This window comes from Peromyscus eremicus, chromosome 14 (genome assembly GCF_949786415.1).
Source record: "Peromyscus eremicus chromosome 14, PerEre_H2_v1, whole genome shotgun sequence".
NCBI classification, from domain to species: Eukaryota; Metazoa; Chordata; class Mammalia; order Rodentia; family Cricetidae; genus Peromyscus; species Peromyscus eremicus.
In genome coordinates, this window is record NC_081430.1 from 64,810,016 (window position 1) to 64,829,180 (window position 19,165).

General features: G+C 42.9%; 1 protein-coding gene across 1 annotated transcript in view; it reads right to left on the reverse strand.

Annotated features, from left to right (window-relative positions):
• The window catches only part of Dnah11 (dynein axonemal heavy chain 11), a 319,597-nt gene that overhangs the window by 63,675 nt on the left and 236,757 nt on the right, over positions 1–19,165 (reverse strand). The window contains 3 exon segments of the mRNA XM_059279404.1: positions 2,564–2,686; positions 3,960–4,195; positions 14,800–14,970. Of these exon segments, the coding sequence (XP_059135387.1) occupies positions 2,564–2,686; positions 3,960–4,195; positions 14,800–14,970 (530 nt within the window).

The following is a 19,165-nucleotide window of genomic DNA, read 5'->3' on the forward strand; positions in this document are numbered from 1 at the left end:
CTGCCTAATGTGGGTGCTGGGGGCCAAATTCAGGTCCTCTGGAAGAGCGGCAAGGCAAGCATTCTTAAGTACTGAGCCAGCTCTCTGGTCTCCATTTGTTACATTCTTATGGATCACATTACATTTTCTTGGTTTAGGATGCTGAAGTGACATAAGGCATCACAAAAAGTATGTTACTTTGGTCTTTAAATATTTTTGAGTTACTATTTATTATGTAGAGTGTGTGTGGGCATGCACACACACATGAATGCCAAGGTGTGCATGTGGATTAAGAGGACTACTTGCAGGAGCTGGTTTATCTCCTTCCACGTGTAGATCCCAGGGATGGAACTCAGTTTGTCAGGCTTGGTGGCAGGTACCCATCGTGCAGCTTAGATACTTCTTTGGAAGACGTGGCTCTGGGCTGACACTGTGAGGACACTTAATGATCTCTGTGAGTCTTGTTTCTAAACTCAAGTCTCTGGAGTACCCCGCCCCAAAGCTATCATTCCGTCCACCTTCAGAAGCCACGCCTTAAATTTATCAGTGTTGTGCAATCTCAGATTATCCAAACACATGTGTGATGGAGAACCATCACATTTTTATACATAAATTGTGCTGTTGCAAGTTGATGTTAAAGTTTAGAGAATACATATTTCACTGACAAAAATTTTAGGTCTTCATCATAGAGTCAGCGCCTTAATAACAAGGATTTCACTTCAGCGACATCTGAGATTTTGTACTGTACTTTTAGCACATCAGACAAAGCTACAATTATATTTTTGTTAGGAGTTACAGTTTGTCAGGTGGCTTATTAGATTTTTCTAAATGCATGTCTGGGTAAATTTTGGTTTATTAAACAATTATAAGTTGTCAGTCACTCTAAATTGATTTCCTTGGGAAGCTGTATAATAAATACCACAGCAATTGGCTGGAGACTAAGAGTTAGTCACCCTTAGTTAAGTCAGCCCACTTCCACTTTCAGGAGAAATTCAGTGATGGAAAAGGAGACAGACACCTTGGAGATAGAGTGGGAGGCAAAAGAATGAGTTTGGGGAAGTTTTAAAATTATACCCTAGTGAAGAAACACAAGCGAAAATGAAAAAAAAAAGTTATTCAATAAAGGAAGTTTAGTAATGATTTATGTGTACATCGGTGCACATGCATGTGCGTGCATGACAATGAGGAACTGTCCATACCTTTGTCTGTACCTATGTGGCGGGCAGAGGCAGGTGTCCATCTTTGCCTCCTACCTTGTCTGAGATGGGTATTGTTGTTCTCTACTGCACACCCCCAGGCTGGCCGGCCTTCCAGCCTCTGTGAATCCTTCTGCATCCATCTCCCACCTCATAGTAGGTTTGGCATTACAGACATGTGACGCCACCCAGTGTGACGTGGAATATAAACTCAGATCCCCATGCTTGCACTACCATGTCCCCATCCTCCAGGACAACTTTCCCTAAAGCAGCCCAGTCCCCTGACCCCAACCAGGCTCAATATATGTAACTCCTGTTTCTGACCCTTGCAGAGAAGTGACATGGTGACTCCCTGGAAGTGGTTTAGATGTCCCTGGGAGAATATTCTGGAACATATAATATCCCAAGGGGAATGGAGCCATTTGGACAGTTATATGTATGACTCGGAATGAGGCAGAGTACCATACCCTTTGTTGGTGACCTGCCACTGGTGGTGTAGGGATAGTTTCAGGAATCTCGAGATAGACTCTCTTTTGAATGTGTGTGCGTGTGTGTATCTGTGTATGTGTATGTGTGTATATGCGTATGTGTGTGTATGTATGTGTGTAATATGTATATATTAAATATACTATAAAAAGAGTTGGCACAGTAAACCTATTTTTTTTAGATGTTATTACTAGATGCTGATAAAAACATTGACTACTTAGCCGGGCGGTGGTGGCACACGCCTTTAATCCCAGCACTTCAGAGGCAGAGGCAGGCAGATATCTGTGAGTTCGAGGCCAGCCTGGGCTACAGAGAGAGTTCCAGGAAAGTTTCCAAAGGCACACAGAGAAACCCTGTCTCTGTGCATGTGCATGTGTGTGTGCGCGCGCGCGTGCACACGCATGTGTGTGTATATGTGTGTGTGCATGTGCATGTGTGTGAGCATGCATACATACATGTGTGGAAGTCAGAGGTCAACTTTTGAAAAACCAAAAAAAAATATTGACCACTTAAAGTCTATTTTGAGAATATACTAAGTAAATACAAGTGATATGCAGAAAAGTCAGACACAGAGTGTTTTGCAATTGCCTGAACTTAGAGAGTAGGCTGTGTAAACTGAGCACAGGGGACTATCCTCAGACTGATAGTATATCCCCAGTCTAGGATTCAGGAAGTAATTACACAAGGGAAATTTGCCAAGCAGAGTGAGGAGTGAGTTTGGTTTATCTGAGGTTGGTTTGGGTGTAGGGTACAGTTATAATGGGATGGAGTTCAGAAATGTCACCAAGTAGACACCGGTGCATGGTGTCTTTGTATGAGACCAAGAGTCAGATATAGCAGCAAAGCTACTGGGCACAAGGCACAGCACAAGGCACAGTCTAAAAAACCAACGGAGCACTTACTTCCCCTTCTTAATGGTGTTCCTGCCAAGCAGAGGACCAAGGACTGGATCCACCGTTTCCTTGAGGTTTTCAATTAGGATGACGTCACCAAAGGCCAGGGCTGCCTCAACAGCATTTAAAAACCTTAAAGAGCAGTCCAAACAGATGGTAAGAGGTAAAGAAGAACAGAAAAATGCCAAAAATTATAAGATTAAATTGTATTTTATGTAGCTATTTTAAATGAACTTAAAGGAAGCTTTTATAACACAGTATCACACCATATATTTGGGGTCACATTTTGAAGGAAAATTTGCAGTCAATTATAAATTAATTGCTTCTGATAACAATCAGTGTTTGAAATAAGTATAAATGACCCAAGTATCATAAATTTACATTTACTCCATTTGCCCATTTAGAATAAATGAAACTAAGTGACTGGTTTTATCAAACTTTTAGACCTGTCTCTGTGTGTGTGTGTGTGTGTGTGTGTGTGTGTGTGTGTGCACACGTGCATGCGTGTGAGCACTCATACATGTGTGGAGGTCAGAGTCAACTTTTGGTATTGTTTCTCAGGAGCTGTCCACCTTGTTGGTGACAAGCTCTCACTGACTTGAAACTTGCTGGCCAGCAAGCCACAGGGACATGCAAGCCTCGCTCTCCCCATGCTGGGATTGAAACCACACTTAGCTTTGTACCGGATGCTGGAGATTGAGCTCAAGTCCTCACACCTGCAGGGCACACATCTCCACACCCACCCTCAGTCTTCATACCTTTAAGTCCCATAAAATGGAAAAATATCCTCTTCTTTCATGTCTGCTCTCCCTATCCAAAGTGATTTTTTTCAGATTGTATCAGTAGGTCTAAAAGGATCCATTCAATGCTGAATGGAGGCCGGCTGTGAGCTCACAGCTTCCTACTGTTTAGACCCAGTGCTCCAGGACACAGTGACATGGCATCTAAGCAGACTCAACTTTCAAAAATGACCAACAGAGCTAGTCTAGGAGACTGGGCACCCACTGTGGGAACCTGTATCCATGTTAGCATCTCCTGGGCAAAGAGTGCACTCAGGGCTGTGGCTGTAAGCATTGTTATCCTACAAGCACAATTCTTCTGTTGCCATATACCCAACACTCCAGAGAAGGAATATATCACATTTTCATTACTAGTCTTAGGAAGTTAATGTATTTTCAATCTCAGATACAATTTTTTTCTTATTTTTCAAACCCTTAAAATAATTGGATTCTATCTAACATGACTGTCTTTCACTAGAAATTCTTTATAAGAAACATGAGCTAGAAAATCAACTGTAGGCACCCAACTGTAATGCTGTAAAGTAGACGACCGTGAAGGCTTTGTCAAGATCAGCCCCTCTTCAGAAGAGGTTAACACAAAGACGGCTGCATCAGGACCCACCTACCCTTTCTGGCCTAAGTGCGTGACTTTCAGGTCAGGCCCATACTTGTTCTTGATCCACTTAATTCCCTGTTGCTGAGGATCTATCATCAGGGGCCAGCGCTCGCAGTGTGTAAGGATGGCGGCATTTTCCGTTGACATCCTGTCATTGGGCAGGCCTTCGTTATTCCAGGTGGCAATTGTAGCGTCATCTGTCAACATGGCAATCAAGTCCAGGCCTTCTGTTACCGGGATGGAAACCTTTGAAATCAAAGTCAAATGGGATCAACGAGCAGCATGGCAGAGGAGAAAGGCTGATTGGGGTAGACAAGAAAATGAGCCAAACGCCAAGAGAAAATGAAGTCAAGAGAACGCACATGAATTCTCTGCAGACTCCCCAAAGCTGAATGCAACCTGCGTCGTGAAATAATGGAACACAGACCTTTCAGGATCCTGTCAGCTGTGGATTCAGGATCTAGTTAATTAACTGTGTCCACCTGGGTTCCCTTTCTGGAGTGGGTTAATGAAGTCTCTGCAGTCGGATGAAACCCCATCATCTTCACCCAAATGAACATCCCTTTCAGGGATGAAGCCCTGTGCTTCCCATCTTGGCCTCCCAACATATTCCCAGTTCTGGCACTTCTCTGACAGCCCTTCCCGGATTTCCTTCAGAATCTTAGCCTTCCAGTCCTGTTTTAGCCAAAACCTGGATTCCCCCGGCCCAGCAGCACTCAAAGCCAGGCTGTCTATTACAGTCAAACGGGGGAAAGGAACTTCAGATCTCTCAGCAGGATCCCCCTCTTCAGCCCCAGAGATTTGGCTTCAACTGCTATTAATACATTTAAACAGTTTTCTCCTCTGTAGCTTTATCCACCATGTGTGTGGGCCAGAGGATCATGGTCCAGGAGCTCACTTTATCAAAGGGTTTTCATTTTCTGAGTGCTCTCGTCACTGAAAAAGGAGTGTGGGAAGGGGTGGCCATTTTCCTCCCCTTAGGTCACCCTGACCACTGCCCTCCCATCCTTACTGAAACATTGGCTCTGAGGCTGCGCAGTCCTCCGTGTATCTCTTCACCTTACTGATGACTTCCCTCTGGTCCTTTTCAGCTTTCCAAGTTGTGCTATTAACATTCATAGAAAGAATCAACCTCTGCCCATGCTAGCACCCTGAGGGAGGCCCATGGGGGGAGGAAGCTGATATGTGTCCTCCCTGGCTTTCTCTGCACATACCTCTCTCTATGCATGATCTACCATACCTTTAGTGTAGGACTGCAGGTACTGCTCTAGACCTTAGAATCCATGAAACTGTTTCATCACTCAAGTCTGAATTTCAAATCCAATTCTCTGACCTTGTACCACTCTCCCTCTTCCATATACTTTAGCAGCCTTATGACATCCAGCAATCACCCTACCGTGGGTTTTCTTTTTCACTGTGGTAAATGATCACAACATAAACATTGTCATCTTAAATACGTATAGTCCAGTAGCAGTAAGTACTTACAATATCATAGAGCCATCACCCATCTCCATTTGCAGAACTTTCTCATCCTCCCAAACTGAATCTCATATCTACTTAGAACAACTCCCATTCCCTCCACCCCAGTCCCGGCATCTGCTACTTATCTGTCATTACGAATCTGACTTCTCTTACACAAAAGTGGGTTCATACAGCATTTGTTCTCATGTTTGGCTCTTTTCAGTCAGAATCATGTCTACCAGGCTTATCCATGCTGAAGCATGAATCAGATTTCCTGTTTCATGTTGAATCATATTCTATTCTACACCTATGCCACATGAAAAAACCCACCTACCTGTCCCTGGACACTGGGGTTGCTTCCTCCCCTTGGCTAATATCAGCAATGCTTCTAGGTACCTGAGCGTGCAAACATGTGCCAGAGTCTTTGCTTTTCTTTGGGGTATGTACTCATGAGCATGGTTATAAAGTCATAACTGTAATTATATTCTTAATTTTTGAGGTATCTTTCTGTATTTTTATCTATTTTCAGCTAAACTCAGGTTTCTAGCTAGCCTAAAATATACCTCTCATACTTCAATTTTCTTTTGCCATTCCCATGAACTCCCTGCCTCCTTCACTTCTGGGTACCCGCCTGAAAACTTGGTGCCTGGCTGGATCCAGTGTCTCTTCTCCTGTGACGTCGAGGCTTTGAGTATTGCTGATGCAAGCTTCATTATGGTGTCTATAGTCATGATAAATAAAGACTTCCATCCCCTGGGGACTTCCTACGCCAGGATAAAATTTAAATCACTGTTCTGGGTGGAAAACGGAGGGGGGTTGTTCAAACATGTGGCCTTGTAAGTTTTGTACCACCCTGCTGTGTAATGTAATCTGTACAACAGAATCAACAGGGGGTGGGGTGGGAGACACATCACACCTCCATGTCGGAATGATGATTCCTCTACACTTCCCTTTAATATCTAACGTTTAAATCCTTAAACTACTCGGAATGCTTCTGGGTTTGCCTCCAAGCACTGCAAAACAAATAAACAAGGACCATGCTAGAGGAGAGAGACATGCTGGGAGATGGGGTTGTAATCATATCTAGTGTCTTGGATAACCTTAACGGAACAAAGAGTTGATGGTTGTGAGACCCAGGATGTCCTTGAAGATGCTGCTAGGCAGAGGAGGAAAGCAGTTCAAAGGCCTGAGGCTGAAACACCTGGTGAGCTCTGAGGTAGCCCGAGTAACAAGAGCAGAAGAGGGAAATCAAAGCGGCATCAAGTAAGACAATGCGCAACCCCCGCAAGGGTTCGAAGCTTTGGTAGAATCTCTGGATTTTGTTCTGAGTGCAGTGGAGAATGACTCAAGGGATTTAAGAAGAAAATGGAAAAATGGAAAAAGCTTTCATTTTTGAAAGCTCAGACTGGGTATGTTCAGAGGCAATTTAAGGGACAAACAACATCTTGTAGACTTGGGAAAAGGTGTGTGAGGACTCTTATAACAATCCAAGAGAATATAATGGCTTGGGCCAGGATGGCCGCACCAGAAGTGGCAGAAAGCACTCAGATTCTCAATATATTCTGAATGAGTGCCCTAACCCGAAACAGTGTATCCTCCTCCACCCGAGGACTACAGTGATGGCTGGAATGAACCAGGCCAGGGAGATGATGATTCTCAGTATATTCTGAATGAGTGCCCTGACCCGAAACAGTGTATCCTCCTCCACCCGAGGACCACAGTGATGGCTGGAATGAACCAGGCCAGGGAGATGATTCTCAGTATATTCTGAATGAGTGCCCTGACCCGAAACAGTGTATCCTCCTCCACCCGAGGACTACAGTGATGGCTGGAATGAACCAGGCCAGGGAGATGATTCTCAGTATATTCTGAATGAGTGCCCTGACCCGAAACAGTGTATCCTTCTCCACCCGAGGACCACAGTGATGGCTGGAATGAACCAGGCCAGGGAGATGATTCTCAGTATATTCTGAATGAGTGCCCTGACCCGAAACAGTGTATCCTCCTCCACCCGAGGACTACAGTGATGGCTGGAATGAACTAGGCCAGGGAGATGATTCTCAGTATATTCTGAATGAGTGCCCTAACCTGAAACAGTGTATCCTCCTCCACCCGAGGACTACAGTGATGGCTGGAGTGAACCAGGCCAGGGAGATGATGATTCTCAGTATATTCTGAATGAGTGCCCTGACCCGAAACAGTATATTCTCCTCTACCCAAGGACTACAGTGATGGCCGGAATGAACAAGGCCAGGGAGATCATGTGCTGCTCTTCCTGAAAAGAGCACCTTTGCTTTCTGGGAATGAGGATGCATGGCACAAATTCCTGGGTTCTGGGGGAAAAAAATGAGACAGAAGCCTGATGAGCCATATCAAGATTTTGTTTCTCATCTTTTACAGGCAATCAGTTGTCTTATGGTTGATAGGGAGGCAGAAATACTTATTGTTATGTGGTGATATTGTGTTCCCCAATATATTGTACACCCTAATAAACTTATCTGGGGGTTAGAGAACAGAATAGCCACTAGATATAGAGGCCAGAAAATGGTGGCACACACGCCTTTAATCCTATCACTTAGAGGGCAGAGATTGTCTGGATCTCTGTGAGTTCAAAGCCACACTGGAAACAGCCAGGCATGGTGACACACGCCTTTAATCCCAGGAAGTGATGGCAGAAAGCAGAAAGGTATATAAGGCGTGAGGACCAGGAACTAAAGTCTGGTTAAGCTTTTAGACTTTTGAGCAGCAGTTCAGCTGAGATTCATTCTGGATGAGGACTCAGAGGCTTCCAGTCTGAGGAAACAGGATCAGCTGAGGAATTGGTGAGGCGAGGAAGCTGTGGCTTGTTCTGCTTCTCTGATCTTCCAGCATTCACCCCAATACCTGGCTTCAGGTTTGTTTTTATTAATCAGACCTTTTAAGATTCATGTTACATTGTTAAGCTACTGGCATATGGAATGTGGATACTGCATGCCAGACTGCCATCCATTCCTTAAAAAAAAAGGAGAAATTAATGACTACAACCACCTCTGTGCTGATATTGGGCCTTTGTGTACTCAAGGGCTAACTCTGGCTACCGCCCTCCAAGGGCAGACAATGTCTCAACTATTAGTAGTCATTCAACAAGGAAAAAGGAATGAATAATGACAAATAGCACAACTTTGTGTGAAAAGTGTGTCGCTAATGCTTTAAAAAGAACTAAATTATATGAATGATATTCTGCTTTCTACAAAATAATAATAATCTAAAGGATCTGTTTACAAAAATAAAATGGGATTAACTTTAAATTTGAATTCCTCATTTAAAAATTATTAATTTTTTGTTTAATACTTTAGATGACTTGGCACTCATTTTTGCTATTTTATACCCCTGTAAAATGGTTAAAAAACTAACAATGTTCCTGCATACATTGCCAAGCCTTTTCAAGAATTTTGCCAACAGTTTGCCATATCACAGGCATTCCATATAACCTTCAGGGTCAGTCCTTTGTGGAAAGAGTTAATGAACAACTTAAATATAATTTAAAAATAAAGGAGGGTAAGGTAGTATGAATACTCTCCACGATATTTTATCTTCTATTTTATATAAAATTTGGGCAAGGATGGATTTACTGCTGCAGAACATTTTTGGGCCCCTCTGAAAAAACATTCAGGGTCACAGTTCTTTGGAGAGATGTCATGTCTGGCCAGCTGACTGGCCCTGCCCCAGCCACTCACTGGAGACAGGGCTGTGTTTGTGTGTTATCCTCAGGGAAGCTGAGGATACCTGTGGAAGATGGACTAAGAGGCGCCAAAGTGGCCACAGAGGCTACCTCTGAAGAAAAGAAAGGAAATGGAACAGCAGAGTCATCAGACCAAAAGAACAAAGCCTCCCTACCAAAAATGACTCAGATGAAGAAATCGGTGTCTGAAGGAAAAGAGTTGATGGAACCTCAGGGAAGGGTATGACTGCAGAATTACTTTTTGTTATCTTGTCTCTGTTGAGTGCATCTGTTACTGCTGAGACACACTGGGCGTATGTACCGGATCCTCCTGTACCTCATTTCGTTAACTGGGAAGAAAATAACATTCCTGTGTATGTCAATCACTTGGAGACCTTGTGTGCCCCCACTGCTAATCATACTGTTCCCCAAAGATGGTCACATGACCATTTAAGTATTGATGGTCAAGACTTACATGACAAAATATTAACTATTCAACATGCAAAGTTAGATACAGTACCCTCCTCCAAAGCTCTTATTTCCACCTTATTTTAGACATTCACTGTTATGGGTAATTTCTACACAGTTAAAAACAGATAATGGTCCAGCTTCTACTAGTAGAAATTTTAAGAAATGCTGGGAAGAATGAAAAATTCAACATATCACTGGAATTTCACAACCCAGAGAGTCAAACATTTGTAGAACGCACACATTCCACCCTTAAAAAACAACTTTTAAAAAATAAAAAGGAGGAACTACTTCCTGAGATACTCTTACTGTTACCTTATCAACTTCAAATTTTTTAAATTTGCCTCAGTGGGAAACTATGACTTGAGCTTCCTGGCATTTTCAGGACACTTAACCTTACATGTGGCCATTGTCTTGTCCTGTGTGATATAAAAACTAGACCACTGGGTACCAGGATAAGATGTTTCAGACATTTTTTAAGTCATTGCCTGAAATCTCCAGACAAGGAAAGGCAGAAGGACTCTGACGCCTTGCAGGGCATGGATCTTTGTTCCTGGTGGCATAGTGCTCTTGGATTTAGAGTTGCACTTGTGTTTGTTCATACTTCTCTTAGGATGTCAATGACTCCAAACAAGAATGAATATCCTAACATTTAAAAAAATATAAAAGGGGAGATGTTGGAGCATGGTCAGAAGAATGACGCATGGTAAACAACGCATTGGAGAACTGTGAGAGGCGCTCCAGGAAAAAAGGCAGAGGGCCTTTTGTCTCAGGTGCATTTTGTTCCCTGGAGTGCTCTTGGTCATGATTTCATGCCTCCTGTGACAAACATTTACAGTCAATTTGTAAGACATGCTTTTTTTTTTTTTTTTTTTTTTTTTGGATGTCAAAATATAGCTATAGAACCCAATCTGGTCAGTGTATCCTGACTGTGGATATGGCCTTCTGCCTTGCTTTCGTGCTTTTCCAGATATAATCTATAATATGTGCCAGACAATTGTGTTTAAATTGGTCTGTCCTGAGAAAGTTCTGGGGACGTGCTGCTCTGTTAATATGTGCTTACTGACATTTATTTACAAACTACCTTCCTTGAATCACTGCTTGCTTTATTTCATTCCTGTATAAAGGCACCCTGAAACAGAAGTAAGGCTGTCTACAGCACTAGACTGTAGTCCGCCCCATTCTTTCAGGTCCCAGGTCCAGCAGACAAGATCTGCTCAGGTTGGCAGAAGTTGACACACTGGGTGGGTATAAACCTTAGAAGAAAGGGGAACATGGAGGTGACAGCAGGGAGCCTCCAATAAACACAGGAGGGAGGATCTAAGGGCCAGTCAGGAGACCACACTGCTACATCTGAGACAAGCAGAGGTGCCATGGTCTGGGGCTGCAGGCACACATTTGCAAGTCAGCAACATAAAGATGGTGCTTATAGCATACACCCGGCTAAATGATAAAGATGATGTGAGTGAAGAGTGAAGTGTGTTGTTGTTGTTTTATTCTTTAGGGGGCCCACAACCCAGCTACCAGATAAATTCCACACTGAGGCTTAATCTTAATTATGAATGCCCAGCCTTAGTGTGGCCTAGTTTCTAGGCAGCTTTCCTTAATTTAAATCATCCCCACCTACCTTTTGCCTCCAGGCTTTTCCCTGTTCTCTTACTTCTGTAAATCTTACTCTTATTTACTCCATGGCTGGCTGTGTAGCTAGGTGGCTGGCCCCGGGAGTCCTCCACCTTCTCTGGCTCCTAGCTCTTTCCCTCTCCATCTCCTTGTTTCTCCCCTTCTCCTCAATTGCTCCCTCTATATATTCTCTCTGCCTGCCAGCCCCGCCTATCCTTTCTCCTGCCTTGCTATTGGCCAGTTCTTTATTAGACCATCAGGTGTTTTACACAGGCACAGTAACACAGCTTCACAGAGTTAAACAAATGCAACATAAACAAAAGTAACACATCTTAAAATAATATTCTACTACAGAAGCGGTTGGAGGTGGAAGCCCTGGATATCAACACTAACACTTGGAGAGTAGGGGGGCGGGGCCAGTCAACGAAGCCCAAGAACTGGCCAGTGAACTAGGGAAGATAGAGCAGGGTGGTGTCTTGAGAGCAAAGAAAGAAAGCACAGATGTGAGGAGGCACAGTCAACTCTATTGACTACTGCCAACAGCCAGACGTAAGGACAACAGCAAGCTCTCAGAACTGTACACGTAAAATCTGACAGGTGCTGGAATGAAAGCTGGTCCAGAGTGACCCCGGAGTGGCCAGGAAGAGAGGCCAGGGATAGAAGTACCTGCATTTGTGCACGGTTGTGTTGTAGATGTCAAAGAACTCTTCGCATGCTTTTGAGCACTAGTCGATTCTGCGTCCCCTACAGAAGGACTTGGTTGTAATGACGGAGTTTTAGAAGATATTTTAATGTCTTGAAGTAAAAGGATCTCATAGTTCTATTTTAAAATTATTTTGGCCGTCTTAAAAACATATCCTTCCCCGGGTAGTGGTGACACACTCCTTTAATCCCAGCACTTGGGAAGTACACGCAGGCTGATTGATCTCTGTGAGTTCAAAGCCAGCCTGGTCTACAGAGTGAGTTCCAGGACAGCCAAGGCTATACAGAGAAACCTTGTCTTGAAAACAACAACAACAAAAAACAAAAACAAAAAACAAAACAAAACAAAACAAAAAACCCCATAATCCTTCAACAAACTTTATAATCATTGAGTCAAATAAAAATAAAATTTTCCTTGGAATTTTAACTTGAATCAAACTGAGTTTACTTACTAAATAAGCTATGACTGATGTATCTAGATTATGTATTAAAATAATATGTATTGTTCAGACTATGTGCATTTCTGAGAACATGGAAGACAACCAACTCTCAATGTTCAGAGAAGAGTTTCTTCCAAGGCCACCTTAATAACGTCTAGGTCATCAATAAATGACATGCTTGGTTTACAGAGTCATGATTGGCACACACCATACTCACTTGATAACTGGTTTGTGTCCAAACCAGTAGAATGCCTAGGGTACCCCCAAGCACACTGACAAACCACAATCAAGCAAGAGACACACAGTGCTCCTGTACACTGAGAAGATATGGGAACTGCGAGAAAAAAAAAAATCATATAAACTGTAGCATTGATGAGCTATCACAACTTCTTCTGTTCCCTACCACCACCGCTGCCGCCGCCGCCATCACCACCGCCGCCGCCACCACCATCACCACCGCCGCCACCACCGCGCCGCCACCATCACCACCACCGCCACCACCACCACCACCACCACCGCCACCACCGCCACCACCGCCGCCGCCACCACCGCCGCCACCGCCATCACCACCGCCATCACCACCGCCGCCATCCCATTACCATCTTCCCACCTCACTGCAGCTGAATCAAATGGTCATGTTTGATTCCAAAAGGACAAACATTTGTTACATTTATGTAGCGCTTTCTGCTGGGTCCTGTTCTCTCCCAGCAGGATCTTTCTATTTCCCTCACTCACATAGTGTGGAGCTGTATTCTTCCTTTAGTTTAACTCTTCCCAGACATGCCTGGGAGAAGAGGCTGGCCAATTTAATGTCTGTCTCTGCTTGCATGGTGGCTTACAAAACACTAAAGGATACAGAGCTACGATGACTGAAAACTACATGGGGTTTCTTAGGGAGAATCTTAAGGTCACAAATAAACAGGTCCTTCATGGAAATTAATACATGGTTAGCATATATCACCAGGAAATTGTCATTTTGCTTTAGTCACATATTTAAGACACTAATTTGGACAAGTCAATCAATTATAGGATCTTTATGATCTCTTAACAGTTTACTTTTCATGGAATCCCAAGTTTAAAATTAAATGGGAAAAATACAAATCAACTAATTTGGAAGTTTCTAGAAGCACAAATGATATTAGATTAGCAATTAAACATCAGTTTTAAACCTAATGTGGAAAAGGCAAGTTTCTAGTGTAGAAAACATAAAATGACCTGGCAGCATATGTTCATACTCCCAACACAAGCCCAAAGTGAGCAGTTATACCAGGAAGCCAATGTTCAATAGCTTTGATGTTAGAAGTGAGTTTCCTCATAATTTTGAGAGAGTGAGAGTTCTTTACTAATAACTATAAGTGCAGAGAGAACCACTAAAGAGAATACCGTCAGTCTACAGTAGCCACAGGATGACTTGGACAAATACAAGAAGACTCGACCATGGAGAAGACAAGACAGAGAAAATAAGAAGAAAAGAGACTAAACAGACAACCAGACAATGGCCACTTTAGAAACTCACAATGCCCTAAAAATTGGACAAAATTAGCAGACTAACTTAATCAGATCCTTGGTGATATTTAAAGGCCAACCTAGAAATTTAGAGAATAACACACATAATCTCATGTAAGAAGTCTTCAATATGAAAGCAATTTTTGAGATGATAGGTGTGTGACATAATTTAATTTTAATGGGATTTTCCCATAAAAATGATGAATTATGTGCCTTTAATGATGAGTTTTCCCTAAAACATTGATTTCATTTAAATTGCAGACTTTCCATTGGCATGTACTTAAGTTGTGAAAACAACTACTGTGAAAGCTGAGACGTAATTGCCTTGTGGGGAACATTAATGCACAGAGGGTTGAGGATGTCTTGACAGAAGAGGGCGAGTAAGTAAACTGGGAGGCTAGTTCATCAATCACGACGGCAGTGTCGCAAGAAGACTGTGGTCTGGACATCAGGTGGGCTGACTTCCTGCTCCACTGTGGGAGTCACTTAAAATTTCTGCTTCTCTGTTTTCTTAACCACACACAGGAGCTCTTAAACCACAGGATTTCAAATATTTCAGCTCTTTGATTTTATGTCACCTATGGATTTCAGCATTCAAATTTATGGTGAGCTTTTTAAAAAATGTCATTTTACAAAATGCTGCACTTTAATTTAAATACATCTTGAAAATCCTTAATAAATATCAATATTAGTAAGAAAACAAAACACTTCATGCTACTCAATAGTCTAACAATCTGGTTTTGCTTCCTATTGTCTTGTGAAATGTACCCTCTAACCACGGAGTCTATATACTTTCACCTCCAGGTACAAATCATCATTAAAATGAGACAAGCAAACAAGATGTGAGAGACACCATTACAAAGGTACAGAGGTAGCTGGTATACACAAAGGTCACTGCTGGAATTTATTTGCAACACTTTCCCCATGGTGACAGAGTGAAGGATGGGCCTCACCTTCTGCCGAAGAAACGGAACCCACTTGCAGTCCACCAGTTCCTGGCGATACTGTCTTGTAAAGGACCCGATGTAAGACACAAACGCTGCTGTTAGCAGCACGTCTCCACACAGTGTCTTCTCTTGAGTTTCGAAGGACTTAATGGACTGACCCCATCGAATCTTCTCTGACTGAAGGATAAAATTACCCATATGTAATTACAGGGTGAGCATCAACTCGGCAAATGCTTAATGCAGTTACCTGACAGCCCAGTTCAAGGCTCTGGCCTCCTGCACCCGCTCTAGAAGGACAGAGTAGAGCTGGGTGGAGTGACTGCTATAATCTTTTGCATGTCTGAAACCCATCATCACCACACAATCTCCCACTCTCTCCAGCCAAGTTCAGCGTCACACGACATGAGCTGTTTTCTCTGTGCGCTAACTCTTGCATCGTGACTGGGCCCTTCTTAACAGGTCAATCAACTGCTTCCCCGTCCCTCTGGGAGAGCAGAGCTAAGACTTGCTGCTACAAGTAAGTGACGTTAGGATTTTTTAAAAAATAAATATATCTCACTATATAACCCTGGCTGGCCTCCAATTTGCTATGATTCTGCCTCAGTCTCCCTAGTCTAGCTGTGTAACACCATGCCTAACTGCTAAAATCCTGATGTCAGCCTGATTAGTCTCCATCTCCCACCCCCACCCCCCTTTGGGCAATAGCACTATACTGTCTTAACCAATATTTTTTTTCTTAATACACTGTCTATGGGCTGATCAGACAAAGAAGATTGCCAAACATCATTCATGTTAATTAAAACATAAAGCTTAAACAGCCATTTATTCTGAATTCTGTTAATTAAGGAATGATTTGAGTAGTAACCAAATTTGGGCCATTTTTCTAATACAATCATTAAATCAGTGGAGGGAGCTCTGAGCCATGTTAAATGATGGGATTCAGGACCCAGCAAGCCTCAATAGCAATATACTCAGAAACTGTGTTGAAGTCCTTCAATCTAGTGGGCTGGCCATTTAAAATCTGATTTACAGGTTAAGTATGTAGAGCCCTTAATATTGGATTTGTATAAAGCTGCAATAAATATGTATGGATTGCCTGAACTGTAGGATAGTACACTAATTCACTTCATTTTGAGGCATGTGGAAAATTAATACAACATTCTAAGGACATGAACATTAATAGGAGCCAAAATAATCAGCAATTTCATACTCAAGGAAAGAGAATCCTAAAAATCTCCTCTTTCTTCTAGGGAAAAAAAAAGGCCACAGGAAACATGACTGACATGTGACACAAACAATTAGAATGTCAGCTTCCTGCAGACCATAATAGTATCCCGGACACATGTGGATGTTCTTGGAGCTGTTCTAAGGGGTTTATGTAGCAGAATATTTTAAGGTGTGCTACTTTTGTTTATGTTGCATTTGTTTAACTCTGTGAAGCTGTGTTACTGTGCCTGTGTAATACACCTGATGGTCTAATAAAGAGCTGAACAGCCAATAGCAAGGTAGGAGAAAGGATAGGTGGGGCTGGCAGGCAGAGAGTATAGATAGAGGGAGAAAACTGGGAGGAGAGATCAAAGAGCCAGAGAAGGAGGAGGACTCCAGGAGCAGCCACCCAGCTACACAGTAAGCCATGGAGTAAGAGTTACAGAAGTAAGAAAATGGGAAAAGCCCAGAGGCAAAAGGTAGATGGGATAAGTTAAGAAAAGCTGGCAAGAAACTAAGCCAAGCTAAGACCAGGCATTCACAAGTAAGAATAAGCCTCCACGTGTGATTTATTTGGGAGCTGGGTGGCAGGTCCCCCAAGAAAAGACCCAAAACCAACCAACAATAGGTCTACATCACCATTCCAGCTGCACGGTCAAAGACAGGAAGTCCAGCTCTCTATTCCTCTTTTCTGAATTCATTACTTTCCTTCCTCAGCCACAGACAACACATCCGTTGCACTCAGGAGGACTCTGTTGTCTTTGCTTTGTAAATGATAATGAAGTGCACCCACTTCATTCTCCAAAACACCTTTGGACTTGAAGATTTACTAAACACTGACTTACTGGCTGTTGAGATCGTCAATAATTTCATTTCACCGCCCCAGCAGCATAAATCATTACTGACACTGGCTAACAAGGGTTTAAGAGTTGGAACATGTCCTGTAATAAATTTCTGGACAGTTAAAAATCACTATAATTTTATTCTAATGCATTATAGATTGCCTGTAATGTCATCCTGGCTGGGGTGACCCATTTCTAATTTTGAACAGCTGTTCAGCTCAGGAGTTAGTTAATGATTAAATATAAATTGCCTGATTTATTAGTCTGAATGGCTGAGCTTCCAGGTCAATGCTATATAGACAAAATCATCAGTCTTGATGCTTTTCAGAAGTTAACTGTCTCCTGTTCTACTCAGAAAGAATTTATCCTCAAAGGAAAAGATCTGACATGTTCAATTAATCCTTCAAAAATATATTTTTCCTACTTAACAACACACAAGCTTCCCCCACTTTTATTGTCTGAATCGGCGTAAGTCCAGGCTTTGGGACTACCCCTGTGCAGCAGAGATACCAGGAAAAGCCCACTTCCACCACAGTAGATCTTTAAATATCTCAGAAGCAGTCTAATTACATGACATTTTCCCCCATGTACTTCACAAATGGGAAACACTTCAACTACATAAATCTTACCTCATTAAGTGGAAGTAGCTATAAGGACTAGGAATAGTAAAATTTCTCAACTAACCTGAAAAGAATGAGTCTTCAAAGGATACATTTTTTTAAAGCAAAAGAGACTCCTTTCAACAAATATTTATTAATGACCTTGACCCCAGGTACTAGTCTCTCTGCCTGGGACCAAATGGTTCAAAATACATGAAGCTCCTGCTGTTGATAAGTTTATGTTATATTTGGGATAAAAGAAACATGCAAAAAATATGCACCCCTTCCCGACAAGACTCTGGAACATTGAGGAAGATGTGGCAGAAAGATTGTAGGAGCCAGACATTAGGGAGGATCCAGAACCAACAGTGTGTTATGGACATGACAGGATCCTTGTACTAATTAATGAACTCACAGAAACTGTGGTTGCCAGTACAAGACCTGCACAAGATCCAGTCAGTCAGAGCTCCAGCATGGATAGAGGAAGGACTCACTAGGTCCCACCCTGATCTGAGGAATTTTTGGCAAGTAAGAGCTATTGAGGGAGAATATAGTCCATGGTACACGGCTCATGATCCATTGAATAGCCCTATACCTGTGCACATATGAGTAGTACCATTGGACTTCTAGGTAATAAAAAGAAGAGGAAGAGGAGGAAGACAGGAAGTTGGGAGGATGTGGGGAAGGACCTGGGAGGTGTTAGAGTAAATATGACCTAAATACACTACATTCATATATGAAGTTGCCAAAGTTAAAAAAAAAAATGTACCTAGGCCTGTATGGACATCTGTGCCATGTGATTCTATGAGAAAGTGTAATACAGAGAAAGTAGAAAGCACCATAGAGCTGTGTGAGTGTATATGTGTGAGCTGCAGTAGGCAAGCTGAGAATACTGTTATACCAAGGTTTGAGCACCACATGCTGAAAAGAGCTTTTGGCAAAGAATTGAGAGAGTCAGCTACCTGTTACAGGGAGCCAGGTAGGCCCTGTGGAGGGAAAGGCCAAAAGCCACAGGTAGACTCTGTGAAGAGGACCACGAAGGTCATGGAAACGCAGCAAGAGGGATTTGGAGGCATCCAGGGGGCCAAGTAACTTAAAGCTTCTGGGTGGTGCTTTGGGCAAGGTGGTTAGCTATTGGAGAGCTTGGGCAAAGTGGTCACATGGGCTGACTGAGTCTTTAAACTGCCTCCCAACTGCCAAGGAGAGAAACAGACCTCAGTGTGTAAAATGTACTCCAGGGAGATGCTGGTGATGTGGACCAGCAAGGAAGGTGAGAAGCACTGAGATTCTGAATGGACTTTCAAGGCAGAACCACAGACTATGCAATGAATTGGCTCTTTGCAAGATGCTACGAAGAGCCAAGGCCAATCCACAAGCTTAAAGCTTTAGGCCAGAAGCACAAGAGGAGACACTGCTGGGATGGAGAGTGGAGACAGAGGAACCCTGTGCTCACACATTGTAACATAAGCTTCAGAGGCTCAGTGGATTAGAGTTGCAACAAGTTGAAATTGGATGTTAGGAAACAGTATAAACCTGGTGTGGTGGCCCATGCTTGTAATATCAGAACTTAGGAAGCTGATGCAGGAGAAGCCAGTCTCAGTTATACTGTAAGTTTCAAGCTAGCCTCGGCTACAGAGTTAGACACACTCAAAAGTGAGTGTGTGTGTGGAGTCGGGGGGAGGGGGGGGTGGAGAGGCAGGGCGGCCAGACTAATAGTCATAAGAA